General features: G+C 35.4%; 1 protein-coding gene across 2 annotated transcripts in view; it reads right to left on the bottom strand.

Moving 5' to 3' along the window:
* The window catches only part of EIF3H (eukaryotic translation initiation factor 3 subunit H), a 107,017-nt gene that overhangs the window by 68,077 nt on the left and 23,309 nt on the right, over positions 1–15,631 (bottom strand). For both annotated transcript variants that reach the window (XM_045978336.1, XM_045978326.1), the window contains exon 2: positions 10,507–10,663. In XM_045978336.1, coding sequence (XP_045834292.1) covers positions 10,507–10,663 — 157 coding nt within the window. The remainder of the gene's footprint in view (positions 1–10,506; positions 10,664–15,631) is intronic.

The following is a 15,631-nucleotide window of genomic DNA, read 5'->3' as shown; positions in this document are numbered from 1 at the left end:
TCTGGTACTAAATCTTCTTAGTGTTTTGTCTTGACTATGTTTTCAGAGCAGGAGTGGTGATGGGAGTTATAGAAGAAATTTTAAATCTAAGGAAAAAAATTCGCATTACCAAAAGAGTCTTGGTAATAGACTTTTTAAACAAAGTACAATTATTTACAGAATAAATTACTGACAGAAAAGCTTTCATCTAAAATTCTGGAGTTGCTACTAAATGAGATCAAAAGTAAAAATAAAATATTTCCACTATGAAAGTAAAGAATACATGATGATGTATAAATTTTTAGGAACAAAACTACTTTTAACAAAACTACAGGAACACTCCGAATTGCAAACCTGGAGATATAGATTTGCCACTATACACTTACAAACCCAAATCATTCTTCAACTACACAAAAATATTTTCTAGACACTTTCACCTGAAGAGCAACTTAATCTTTACTTTATACTCATAATCTAGTTCACTAAAATAAAGTGCTAACAAATCTTCTCATGTTTCAAGTCAAATATATGCTTAGAATCGCTAAATTCTTTAAATAATGAACACTTCAGAAAACATCCTTAGTAATACATGTACACAACAGTCAGTAGAAATGCCTGGCACCTGGTTCCCACTGAAATACTGATTTGATGAAATGAATAACAAAGTAATGAAGAAAAGGAAAGGGGAAGGTAAAGAGAGAGCAGATAAGCCTGGAAATCACAGTTGCTTGAGGATGAGGACTGCTGCTGCTCTGCTGCCTGCTGGGGTTAAGAGCCTGCTGCAAGTCCAAAGAGCCCCACATAGGACTCTGCTGCTGGACTCCTACTGCCAGTTGCTAGTTGTGGGATTAGTAACCTGCCATCAAAAACGATCTCTATTAAGTCAGTACCATCAAATTCTAGAAAACAGTCATTAGATATATTTCTGCAAACACCACTGGAATAATTCTGTGATCTTCTCACCAATCAAGTGGGGAAGAAAGGCTGTCTGTATATTAAAATGTCTACAGGTTCAATGTTAGAGAAAATAAACGGTGAATGTGTATGGGGCTGAGGGTAGTGGGGAGATGTAGGGTTGTGTTATAATGCATTAAGTAACCATTATATTGTTACTTACACCAAAATAAAGGTTCCTTTGTTTTCAAAAATACTAGAAAGCATCTAAAATGCACTGGGTAAAAATTACTACCCAAAGTAAAAGCAGCATATAACCCTCAAGGCGGAAAGAGATAAAGGTATGAAAACACCACTTAGAAAGTGGTAATAGGTAAGCTGTGAAAGTAATTGAAAATGGATAAAAGTTTCAAGCTTTACGAAAAGTTCACCTAGTGAGATAAGCTGTTTAGCATTTCTGGGCAAGATCGGAAGCAAGCTTGAACTGCGTTGCTTAGGACAATTTTTGGAAAAACAAAAATAGCAAGAATCTTTGGTTATACACTGTAACTGTGGGGTTTTTTTTGGACATTTTAATTAATGCCAAACAGTTCATTTTTAATGGTTATTACCTTAAAGTTCAGTAATAAAGTCAAATATCTAAACCTAAAGTTGTTGTGGTTCAAAAGTAAGACAATTTTTATTTAATTAAAATGTAAACCACAGGGAATAGTAATTTAAGGATTACACTTTTAGACTTGGGAAACTTAGGAATTTTAAATACTATTTAAGTAGTGGATCCACCTGTAATTTTCAAATCTTAAAGTATTACTTTAAGTCTGCACAAAATTTGAACACGTTTTACTTGGCTTCTTTCCAAACCATAGCACTTACACTTTAGGGACCAAGGGAGGGTACAGTGTAAAGCGCTTTAATTTCTTTAAGCATAAAAATCTTTTACCTTGACCACATTTTCAATAGTATATATCCTTCCATGCACAGGAATTCCTCAACTCACTTACAAGGGGAAAAAGCCTATATTTTAAAACATTAAATAAATGTAACATATTTCTTCAAACTTTTAAAAGCTAGACTTTATTCCTACTTTTGTATTTAATATCTTAAGACGCCCAAAGTAAGAGAACAAAAAAGGCATAAAAACATTGGGACTGATGCTTCACATTTGGATTGTATGTCTCATTTTCTAAATTCCTTAATAAACCAAAGATTAAACATATAAAGTAAGACTCTTGAGTTAGTTTCAAATCGCAAACCATAGGCTTTCTGAGCAATCAAAATAATTTAAGTAAGCAATAATCTAAAGTTCATTGCCCTGAATATTCAGTGATAAGCCATTAAAAACGAATGGTTTAACATTTTCAAAATACTACTATGAATATCAACAAAGAAATCAGTACCCAGGAGAATTACATAATTCAGTGTACAGATTCTCTCTAGTTACCTACCTACAAACTGTTTCATTTAAAATGAAATATATGTGAAATATTTTATTAAATATTTACAATTCATTAAATATTGTATTTAAATATTTATTAAATATTTTAAATAGAGCTAAGTGCAGCATGCGTCCTAGGTTTCTATAAACATGGCACTAAATTATTGTCAGGAGTCCTTTATGTATCAAAACAGCCTAGAAAGCAAAAGCAGCTTCCCTACCTGGATACAAAATGAACAACAAAATTTGAAAAATATTGTCAAGGAACATAATTATCAGTGAACAATAAAGATGCCAAGTTGAATATATATTAAATAATTTGTTCTTTGTTTCTAGAGATGCTTGTTTATTCATGAGGGCCCAGAAATGTGAATAATTCCAACAAACTTGCAAGATACAATTTCCTTAAAAATCCCTTAGAATACAAACAACACCCACTTACAAAATCAAACTTCACCTCTCCTATGAAGTCATCGCCAAAAAGAGTTAGTAGCTCGTACCTGAGTGTTCCCATCACTTTTTGTCCTCCCTCACTCTAGACTTCTATCAAGTCTGTTTCACAATTCTTTATACATCTCTCCCACTTAAAATCGTTCAAAGCAGTAACCAGGATTTCCTATCTTTGGATCTTTTCCACCACCCATTCATATAATTTGCTGAACAAATGTCAAAATGAATTACTAAGAACTAATTTTTTTCTGAGATATTTGAAACATTTTATCATACCTCTTAATGATCCGAGGTCACAAAGTAAACACCCTCCTACTTCTCCAATAAGGTTCAAAACACACTCCAAAACGGTCTGTATATATTTCTAATATTTGCACCAAGAAAAGCTCTTTGAAAAAAATGCAGAACAGGATTTTTTAAAAAAGTGAATCTGTCGAACAGATCACAATGATCACTGATTATTCACAGATAGAAAATAATACAAAATAATAAGTAAACATCATATCCTGTCAGAAAATGTCCCTATCTATGTTTTAAAAAATATACGAAAGCTTTCTCTATCCTGATTCAACTCTTCCTGGAACCCGAAAGCAATACAAAGCCGAAACCGTAATTATTGGGGAGATTTCAACCAGTTCTGCCCTGGGTGTGGACTACAGGCAAACCAAGAAGAAAGAAGGAAAGTGAGAGTTCAGGAAGCAAGTGATTAAGCAGAGATTTTCCCCAATGCAAACTATGGCTTACTTACATGGAGAGTGTTCCAAATAAGGTAGCTAGATAAAACCTACTCTCTCTGAAGCCAGTGATAGAAAAATATAACACCTATGCAGTGAAAAATTACTCCCACTACATTTTATGGTAAATTACATTTTTGCCAATTCGTATTTAACCTTTGAAAAGTCTGTTTAATACTCTACATGGCTGCCTTTCTTTTGGAAGTTTAATGATAACAAAATAATTATATTTAACAGTCTAAAGTCGTATCTCTTGTCCTAATGCCAAACTTGAATAAAAATAATTTTCAAGTACCTGAAAATGAACAAAAAAGCCAAAAGCTATCTGTGTGTCTATATCACGTCAATGTGCAGAATTACTTCAGAAATTCTACATGCCACACACGTTCATACTATCTGAGTAAGTAAGGCATCATTTCATTCCCTTAACTGCATTTTAGCAGTACAATATAGTCTTCATGCTTCGTTTTTGAAGAAAACTTATTTGAAGTCTAAGGATCATCCTTTGGACTGACTTAAAGAGAGCAGAATAAAAAATCTGTCCATTCCAAATATGAAAATTATGGATTTGGCTCCAATGCAGAATAAAGTAAGCTTCTTATATCACCTGCAATATTAAATTGATTTAGTCTGCTGAAAAATAAGACAGTGAGTTATTGGATCTGTGTTTAATTCAGTGCACTTTATAACATATTTAAGGAATTCAGTTGTATAAAACAGTATCTGAATCTTATCAGATGAAAATATTTCTCCCTTTTAGCAAGCCTCGGGTTGCATGTCTGAGAAAACAAATTAGTCTCCAGTTCTCCTAAGCTTGATAATAGTGCCCCCTAATGGGAATTTTAATATGAGTCTTTCTACACAGTTTTTAAAAAGCATATATTCTCTAATATGAGCAAGTTATCTTGCTTTTAACTACAAAGTAAATCCTGTAATATAAGTACATCACGATTTAAGCCACTTAAGGGAGAGTTATCACATGTGAAAAAACAAAAAGTGAATTCATGGAGAGAAACAAACAAACAAAAAATCCAAGCCACAACAGTTTCCTTGGTTTTCAATCATCCTATTGTAACATAATCCAAGGTGGCACTGATCTCATAAAGAAATTATCCTTCAGCTATGTTTCTAGTACTCAGTAAGTGAGCAATTAACATGTGCTAAATGAAAGGTAGTACAGAGTCAGGAAAAAACTAGTTCAGAACTGAAGTCATTCAATGTCACACAGGTCTAAATATAGAGCTGAGATTCCCACCCAAGTTTTTTGGCCTCATACCATTCATTACCTTTCCATAATACAGGCATACCCTGCTTTTGGAAGTCTGCGGTATACCACTTCATTTTTCTGAAAGACCTACTGAAAGAAATCCAAAGAGAATTTTTCACTTAAAAAAAAAAAAAAAGACAAAAAGCGAAAATAACATTCCGCATTTGTTTTGCACTGAGCTGTTAGAGGCAGCACACATGCCAAGCAGCGAGAGTGGCCCTGACAATCTTCCCCAGCAGCAAGCCGCCATAGCTCTGAACTGTGCCGGTGAGCATCTGTGCTTCATCTTGAATTATCTTGTGCATCCATTAGCAAGATGTGTACTACGGTACAAGAAAAGCCTAACAAGTTATTTTTTGGGTCTGGGAATGCTCAAATGTTTTCCCATATAAATTAACAGTAACTGCTTCTTCACTTTGTGACAAAGGTTTCATAAAAACACTCTACTGTCACAGAAACCTGTACCTGGCTCACAAGTCTGCAACTGAATTAAATGTTTTTCTTCCTTAATATCTATAGACAGTTCCCCAAACATCAACAACTCAGTGGGGGTTGGGGTAAAGTAAAGGAAAAGTTCATCAACAACTCAATGGGGGATGGGGGGGATAAAAGAAAAATTCATTAAAATAAAGGAAAAAGCTACATCTTCTGATACTTTCCAGATGCACCAGTAAAACATATACCCACTAACACAGTGTTTTAATTACAATGACCAAAATACATTCTGGACTCACAGTCCATGTTAAGGACAATAGAAGGAATAACCAACAAACAAAAAGTCATCTATTTATGATAGACAACTAATTACCTTCTTTAACCTTAAGAGAGAGGAAAAATAACATTATATATAAGCACACACACACTAAAACAACTGGTCAAACTTTCTTAATGGGCTGGACAGTTAAAAAAAAATTTCAGATTTGTTGCCCATATGGTCTCTGTCACAACTAGCCAGCTATGCCACTGTAGCAGGAACACAGCCACAGAACATACATAAATGAATGGGCATGGCAGCGTTCCAATAAAACTTTACATGCAGAAGCAGGCCCACAGATTGTAGCTTGTCAGCGCTTTATTTAAAAGATTTTATTTATTTATTTGACAGAGAGAGATCACAAGTAGGCAGAGAGGTAGACAGAGAGAGAGAGAGAGAGAGACGAGGAACAGGCTCCCTGCTGAACAGAGAGCCCAATGCAGGGACTCGGTCCCAGGACCCTAAGATCATGACCTGAGCCGAAGGTAGAGGCTTAACCTACTGAGCCACCCAGGCGCCCAGCCCTTAATTTAAAACATTTCACTCAGGGGCCACAGATTAAAAATCTCCACTTTACATGAGGCACCAAAACAAAAACAAAGAAATAAACAAACACCTAAGCAACTCAAAATATGTAATCATTAAAATTACAAAATATTTAGTGAGAACTTTATTTCCATAAGGTGAAAGGTGAAAAAAGGTTCTTTCCCTAAATAAATATTAGTTTCAGTAGGCATAAAATAATAGAAAAGGAGTGTGAAAAACAATGGGTGTTTACAATGATTTAAAATAATCATCATGAAGGCTCTTCTATTCCAAAATATATCCATATAATGAGAAAATTTAGCTTTTACCTAGGTTTGATAAAAATCTAATGGTGACTACATAGTAAAGCCTATTCAGGTAAATAAATAAATAATGTGAGAGAACCTAAAATTCCAGACTGACTTAATAAGGGTAGGAAGAAATAAAGAATAATATCACAGATTTTTCACATGCATAAGAAAAATGGCAAACCCTACTCGCTTCTAAAGATAAATCAAGAAAAACAAATTTAGTTGTTTTACCCAAAGAGCAGATTTCACTTACAAAATAATGATGCTCCCCATTCTATATCCCTTAATCACTGGCTTCCACTTCACTAACTGTCCAAAAGCAACAACAGGAAAATCATGAGACTTTGAACCAGGCAGAGAAAAATTTCAAGCCCTGTTCTACAAATTCCCAGTTAAATAACTTTTGACAAATTATTTGTCTTACTGAGCATCAGTTTGCTAATACGGAAAATGTGCAGAATAACAACTAATTATAGGCAATGTACATACAGTACACAGCACACAATGTCCAGCAATTTTATTATTTAACACTAAATTGAAATTTCTTATGTCCATATTGTTAAAACTTTTTAATGAGCTTCTTAAAGTACGTGTTCATAAAATAGCATACTAGTCAATTACCTGAAAGCCTGTAAGAGAAGTCAGCATCCAGTGATCAAGATCTAAAGCTAATAATACATTTTGCTTTGTTTACCTGCCATAATTGCACGAACATGATTTCTTACACAAATTCTAAACTGAGATTTTTGTAAGACAAAATTAATTATCTGAGATAACTATGTGGCAATATAAACTGTTCTAGAAAGGATTCCACTCCCAACTATGCCACTAACACACTGAGTAAGCCACTTCAAGTGAACCCCTCAGACTCTTCACTTCCAAACCAAAAAAGCTATGTTAGCAATCCCTTGTCTTCTTTAGTCTTCTAGCTCTAAGAGTTATTACTGCAACATAATTAAGCCTCTCCACATATGCTGGTAAAGAAAGGAACTGAGATATCCTAATACGGCCAGAATGGAGTGCAGGGAAATCCCAATCATAATCTGATAGCATTACTGTAGTTCAGATGAAATATTACAGTTTAGATGAAACAAGGAGAGCTTGGCCAGCTTAAAAACAAAAAGGTACATATTGCACAAAAGTTTTTAAAAATATAAATACTCAAAGAGCACCTGGGTGGCTCATTGGGTTAAAGCCTCTGCCTTCGGCTCAGGTCATGATCTCAGGGTCCTGGGATTGAGCCCCATGTCAGACTCTCTCTCAGCAGGGAGCCTGCTTCCCTTCCTCTCTCTCTGCCTGTCTCTCTGTCTACTTGTGATTTCTGTCTGTCAAATGAATAAATAAAATCTTTTAAAAAAGAAAAATATAAATACTCAAGTGCCTAGAATAAAATAGCCTTGGTTAGTTTCTAAAGATATTAGTTTAAGGAAAAAATTATTTTTGTAGACCGAACTGCAATATCAAGGTACTAACCTTAGCAAGAACATATTCAGTATCTATTATATCTTCAAGGTACTATGAGTATGTGAAATCAAATTACATAAGTAACATTTTACCTAAGTGAAAAGTCATCAATTAAAAGTTACATAGGAAACAAATCACAAAAAGAAATATTTTTTAAAATCTCATTAACAATAGCACCAAAATGAATAAAACACCTGGGAATATAACTTGTATGCTAAAAACTACCAAACAGCTGGAAGAAAGTAAAGACAACACCTGTGTTTATAGACTGAAGATTTAATATTGTTAAAATGTCCGTATTACCCAAAGTGATCTACAAATTCAACGTAGTCCCTATCAAAATCCCAATGGCATTTTTATGGAATAGGAAAAAAAAAAACCTAAAATTCATATGGAATTTCAAGGAACCCTGGAGAGCCAAAATCTTGAGAAAGAAAAACAAAGCCGTGTGCCTCACACTTCTTGATTTCAAAATATACTACAAGGCAACAGTAATCAAAGCAGAATGGTACTAGCATAAAATTCCCAGAGGAAAATGGAAGACGCTTCCTATCATTGGTCATGGCAATAACTCCTTGCACATTACACCAAAAGCACTAACTACAAAAGCAAAAACCGACAATATTGATACAAACTAAAAAGATTTAGCAAAGGAAACACTCAACAGAGTAAAAAAGTAACCTACAGAATGGGAGAAAATATCCGCAAACCACACATATGATAAGATATTAATATCCAGAAGATACAAAGACATTCTTCGACTCATCAACAACAATCCTAAAAACCGGCAAAGGACCTTAATACACATTTCTTCAAATACAGACAGATAACTTGAAAAGATGCTCTACATCATTATCTATCAGAGAAATGGAAATCAAAATCAACAATGAGATGTTACCTCACACCTGTTAGAAGGATCACTATCAAAAAAATAAATAAATAACCAGAAAATAACAAATTTTGGAGAGGATATGAAGAAATCAGAACCCCTGCACACTGCTGGTGGGGAATGTAAATTGGTGTAACCTCTATGAAAAACAGTATCAGGTTCTTCAAAAAATTAAATATATAATTATTATATGATCCAGCAAATCCCATTTCTGTGTGTGTATGTATATGTGTGTGTATGTGTATGTATATGTGTGTGTGTGTGTGTATGTATATGTATATGTGTGTGTATATATATGTACATATATACACACATATGTATATATATATCCAAGAGAACTGAAAATAGGACCTGGGAGAGGTATCTGCAACATTATTCAAAAGAGCCAAGAGATGGAAATAAACTAAATATTTATCAACAGACAAATGGATAAAGCGGTATATATACACCACTGAATATTATTCAGCCTTAAAGAAAGGATACCCTGTCAAATGCTATAATATGGATGAACCTCGAGAACATTAAGCTAAACTAAGTGAAATAAGCCAGTCTCTAAAAAGACAAATATTGCATGATTTCACTTTTGTGAAGTATTTAAAGGAGTCAAACTTTTAGAAACAAAAAGCAGATGGACACCTGGCTGGCTCAGTCAGTGGAGTGTGTGATTCTTGATCTCAGGGTCAGAGATAACTTAAATATAAAATCTTTTAAAAAAACAAAAAAAGGAAGGAAGGAAGCAAGCAAGCAAATAAGCAGAATGGTGGCAGCCAGAGGTGGCAAGGGAGAAAAGAGGAGGAATTGGTCAAAGGATGTAGAGTTTCAGTTTTTTCAAGATGAAAAAGTTCTAGAGATCTGTTCCAGAACAACCCGGGTACATTAACACTCTATACCTTACACTCAAAAATGGTTTAGGATGGTAAATTATATTACTTGTTCTTACTATAATAAAAAAAAAAGTTATACAGAAAATGACTCTTCAGTGTTCAGACAAGTGGGAAATTATTTTTAACAAGATTTTTTTAAAAATCTCTCAAATTATTGACCTTAGCCTTTGGTGTGAACTTTAACTACTAATGGCCTTTGCTAACAAAGCAATTATACCTGTAGCGCCACACACATGCACGCACACACACACAAAGACCTCCTGAAATTCTCAGTGTCTTGTTTCTGAAATAGATAGTTAAGCTCATCTTCTTAAAAGTTAAGTCAAAATACTATAGGAGAAAATGAATGCTGGACACATAATGCTGATCCCTACCCTTCACAGTGTAAATTATTTGCAAGCTGGTTTCATCATGGGAAAATTAAGAACAGCACAGCTCCTATCCAAATTACTAAAATCAGAATCTCAAATTCCAAATAAGTCCAAACTAATGAAGTTTTTTTTATATAAATCTTCATTTCAAAGAATTTGCATAATTTTTTCAAGAAACTCAGTAATCAAGTGAACTAGGCTGGCCTGACTCCCAATAAGAGATAATCAAAGGTTATGGTAAGAACAATATTAAAAACCATTTATGGGGGCACCCAGGTATTTCAGTCCATTAACCGTCCAACTCTTGATTTCGGTTCAGGTCATTCTCAGGGTCGCAGGATCAAACCCAACACTGGGCTCTGCATCTGGCACAGTCTGCTTCAGACTCTCTTACTCCCTCCCCCCTGTGCCTCTGCTCACTCGCATGCATTCTCTCCCTCTCTAAAATAAAAATAAATAAAATATCTCAAAAAAATAAAAATTAAAAATAAATTAAAAATAAAAACCATTTGTATGCATTGCAAAGACACATGAAAGAAGTACCCTTACCTTCATCAAAGTCAGCATCATCTTCTGTGTGCTGTGGGAAAGGAAAGCAGTTGGTAATTTCAAGACGATCTTCTACAACCAAGCCCAAAAGCACTCCTTGAACCACTTCAGTTCCTTGTCCTTCTTCCTGATAATGTTTTATTATTTTTAATACCACCTAAAAGAAAATAACAGAAGTGAGCTTAACAACCATCCTTACAGTCTGTATTTCATTTCAAAGGAAAAAATGAACCATACTATGGGTTTGCAAAAATCACAAAATTATATAATAGAATTAAGTTTCTTATGAATCAATTCCTTTACTCTGATACAAATAATAAAACTCACATAATCTAAATGTGTATCTGTAACTTCTGGAGTTTGAAGACATGTCAAAAATGTCCATGTACAGCACTCATGACCTTTAGGTCAAGGCTTCCAAAAGGTCTGGCATCCAGGAGCTCCTTCAAACAGTATTACCTCAATCCAAAGTTATTACAGAGGAAGTGCTCCTATTAGTGTCTGTTAACAGCATGGTAAGTTCCTGACACAGATGATAAGACCATCAATAACACACAGAGATAAAAAACTCAATTACCTGAAAACCTGAAAGCAGACTGTTCCCTTGACAATTTCTCAATACCTCAACATTGTTCCTGAACAGAGTATCTCATTATTCCAAAGAAGCAACAATGGGAATATTTGGTAACAAAGAAAACAAAACAAAGACTCTAGCACCACCTGATTTTCCTCAACCAAGATACACCACATAACCTCTAATGGAAAACTGGCTCTTACATTAATCTGTCCTTTAACACTTCCATAAAGATAAAGAGGTAACACTGTAAGGTTGGAATACTTTAAAAGTTCATAATACCAATAATCATTAGTTATAATTCCTAGAAAATAAGGTTTTTAATATATTAAGTGCTTTGAATGGCACTTGGCACACAGTATTTAGTAACAGTAGTAGTAACAGTATTTAGTATAAGCACGTGGCCTGCCGACTAAAGGGCTACACAATCTAAAATACAGTAAATCCTCAGAAGGAAAAATAAGTCTAACAAAAAAATGCTGATTAGTATTTATTGATTAGTGTTTTACTTAAAACACATTTTGACAAAAATTAATCATCAATAACTAGTTAACCAAAAGGTTACATACAATCAGTGAACATTATGTGCTAGGCAACATTCTAATTATTTCATGTGTATCATCCAATCATGTAATTCTCAGAACTATGTTAAGAGAAAGGAATATAATCATTCTACAAGTAAGACAATGAAAGCAGTGGGACACCTGGATGGCACAGTAAGCTGAGCATCCGTTCTTGGTTTTAGCTCAGGTTGAGATCTCAGGCTCATGGGATCAAGCCCCATATATGTGGCTCCATGTTCAGCGAGAAGTCAGCTTAAGACTGTATCTCTCCCTCCCCTTTGCCCCTCCCCTCTCTCACTTTTCTAAAATAAATATTTTTTTAACTTCACTTTCTATTTATTTTTTTTATTAACATACAATGTATTATTTGATTCAGGGGTACAAGTCTGTGATTCACCAGTCTTACACAATTCACAGCACATACCCTCCCCAAATCCATCACCTAGCCACCACACCTCACCCAGCCCCCTCCCCTCCAGCAACGCTCAGTTTGTTTCCTGAGATTGAGTCTCTTATGGTTTATCTCCCTCTCTGGTTTCATCTTGTTCATTTTTTCCCTCCCTTCCCCTATGATGCTCTGTCTTGTTTCTCAAATTCCTCACATCAGAGAGACCACAGAGAGACAAAGATAATTGTCTTTCTCTGACTGACTTATTTTGCTTAACATAATATCCTCTAGTTCCATCCACATCGTTGCAAATGGCAAGATTTCGGGTTTTTTGTGGCTGCATAATATTCCTGTGTGTGTGTGTGTGTGTGTGTGTGTGTGTGTGTGTGAGAGAGAGAGAGAGAGAGAGAGAGAGAGATACACACACACATATCTTTATCCATTCATCTGATCCATTCATCTGATGATGGACATCCAGGCTCTTCCTATAGTCTGGCTATTGTGGACACGGCTGCTATAAACACGGGGGTGCATGCGCCCTGGTTCAGATCACTACATTTGCACCTTTAGGGCAAATGCCCAGTAGTGCAATGGCTGGGTTATAGGATAGCTCTATTTTCAATTTTCTGAGGAACCTCCATACTGTTTTCCAGAGTGGCTGCACCACCTTACATTCCCACCAGCAGTGTAGGAGGGTTCCCCTTTCTCCACATCTTCTCCAACACCTGTCGCTTCCTGATTGGCGAATTTCAGTCATTCTGACTGGTGTGAGATGGTATCTCACTATAGTTTTGATTTGTATTTCCGTGATGCTGAGTGATGTTGAGCACTTTTTCATGCATCTGTTGGCCCTTCCAATGTCTTCTTTGCAGAAAGGGCTGTTCATATTTTCTGCCCATTTCTTGATCAGATTATGTGTTCTTTGGATGTTGAGTTTGATAAGTTCTTTACAGATTTTGGATACTAGTCCTTTATCTGATATGTCATTTGCAAATACCTTCTTCCACTCTGTTTTATTTTGGTTTTGCTGTTTCCTATGCTGTGCAAAAGCTTTTGATCTTCATGAAATCCCAATAGTTCATTTATGCCCTTACTTCCCTTGCCTTGGCAATGTTTCTAGGAAGAAGTTGCTGCAACTGAGGTTGAAGAGGTTGCTGCCTGTGTTCTCCTCAAATTTTGATGGACTCCTGTCAAACACTGAAGTCTTTCATCCATTTTGAGTCTATTTTGTGTGTGTGGTGTAAGGAAATGGCCCAGTTTCATTCTTCTGCATGTGGCTGTCCAATTTTCACAACACCATTTGTTGAAGAGAATGTCTTTTTTCCATTGGACATTCTTTCCTGCTTTGTCAAAGATTAGTTGACCATAGAGTTGAGGGTCCATTTCTGGGCTCTCTATTCCATTCCACTGATCTTTGCATCTCTTTTTGTGCCAGTACCATACTGTCTTGATGATTATAGCTCTATAACAGAGCTTGATGTCTAGATTGTGATCCCGCCAACTTTGGTTTTCTTTTTCAGCATTCCTCTGGCTATTTGGGGTCTTTTCTGGTTCCATATAAATTTTAGAATTATTTGTTCCATTTCTTTGAAAGAAGTTGATGGGATTTTGATAGGGATTGCATTAAATGTGTAGATTGCCCTAGGCAGCATAGACATTTTCACAATATTTGTTCTTCCAGTCCATGAGCATGGAATGGTTTTCCATTTCTTTGTGTCTTCCTCAATTTCTTTCATAAGTATTCTATAGTTTTCTGAGTATAGATTCTTTGCCTCTTTGGTTTGGTTTATTCCGAGGTATCTTATGGCTTTGAGTGCAACTGTAAATGAAATCAACTCCTTAATTTCTCTTTCTTCTGTCTTCTTGTTGGTGTATAGAAATGCAACTCATATCTGTGCGTTAATTTTATATCCTGACACTTTACTGAATTCCTGTATGAGTTCTACCAATTTTCGAGTGGAGTCATTTGGGTTCTCCACATAAAGTATCATATCATCTGCAAAGAGTAAGAGTTTGACTTCTTTGCCGATTAGGGTGACTTTTATTGCTTTTTGTTGTCTGATTGCTGAGGCTAGGACTTCCAGTACTATGTTGTATAACAGTGGTGATAGTGGACATCCCTGCCGAGTTCCTGAACTTAGGGGAAAAGCTCTCAGTTTTTCCCCATTGAGCATGGTATTTGCTGTGGATTTTTCATAGACAGTTTTGATGATACTGAGGTATGTACTTTCTATCCCTACACTGTGAAGAGTTTCGATCAAGAAAGGATGCTGTACTTTGTCAAATGCTCTCTCAGCATCTATTGAGAGTACATTATGATTCTTGTCCTTTTTTTTTTTTTTTTTACTAATGTATCACATTGATTGATTTGCCAATGTTGAACCAACCTTGAACCAACTTTGCAGCCCAGGAATAAATCCCACTTGGTCGTGGTGAATAATCCTTTTTATGTACTGTTGGATCCTTTTGGCTAGTGCTTTGGTGAGAATTTTTGCATCCATGTTCACCAGGGATATTGCTCAGTAATCTTCCTTTTGATAGGGTCTTTGTCTGGTTTTGGAATCAAGGTAATGCTGGCCTCATAAAATGATTTTGGAAGTTTTCCTTCCATTTCTATTTTTTGGAAACAATTTCAGGAGAAGAGGTATTAATTCTTCTTTAAGTGTTTAGCAGAATTCCCCTGGGAAGCCGTCTGGCCCTGGGCTCTTGTTTGTTGGGAGATTTTTGATGACTGCTTCCATCTCCTTACTGGTTATGCATCTGTTCAGGTTTTCTATTTCTTCCTAGTTCAGTTTTGGTAGTTTATACATCTCCAGGTTGTATTTCTTCCAGATTGTCAAATTTGTTGGATATAATTGCTCATAATATGTTCTTATAATTGTTTGTATTTCTTTGGTATTGGTTGTGATCTCTCCTCTTTCATTCATAGTTTTACTAATTTGGGTCCTTTCTCTTTTCTTTTTGTTAAGTCTGACCAGGAGTTTATCAATCTTCTTAATTCTTTCAAAGAACGAGCTCCTAGTTTCACTGATCTGTTCACTGTTCTTTTGGTTTCTATTTCACTGATTTCTGCTCTGATCTTTCTTATTTCTCTTCTCCTGCTAGGTTTAAGCTTTATTTGCTGTTCTTTCTCCAGCTCCTTTAAGTGTAGGGTTAGGTTGTGTATTTGAGATCTTTCTTGTTTCTTGAGAAAGGCTCGAATTGCTATATACTTTCCTCTTAGAACTGCCCTTGCTGCGTTGCAAATATTTTGAATAGTTGTGTTTTCATTTTCATTTGTTTCCATGAATTTTTTAATTCTTCTTTAATTTCCTGGTTGACCCATGCATTCTTTAGTAGGATGCTCTTTAGCTTCCATGTATTTTGAGCTCTTTCCAACTTTCCTGTTGGGGTTGAGTTCTCGTTTCAAAGCACTGTTGTCTGAAAATATGCAGGGAATGATCCCAATCTTTTGGTACCAGTTGAGACCTGATTTGTGACCCAGGATGTGATCTATTCTGGAAAATGTTCCATCTGCACTAGAGAAGAATGTGTATTCTGTTGCTTTGGGATGGAATGTTCTGAATTTATCTGCGATGTCCATTTGGTCCAGTGTGTCAT

Source organism: Meles meles, chromosome 1 (genome assembly GCF_922984935.1).
Source record: "Meles meles chromosome 1, mMelMel3.1 paternal haplotype, whole genome shotgun sequence".
Classification (NCBI taxonomy): domain Eukaryota; kingdom Metazoa; phylum Chordata; class Mammalia; order Carnivora; family Mustelidae; genus Meles; species Meles meles.
This window is presented reverse-complemented; position numbering and strand designations above follow the sequence as displayed.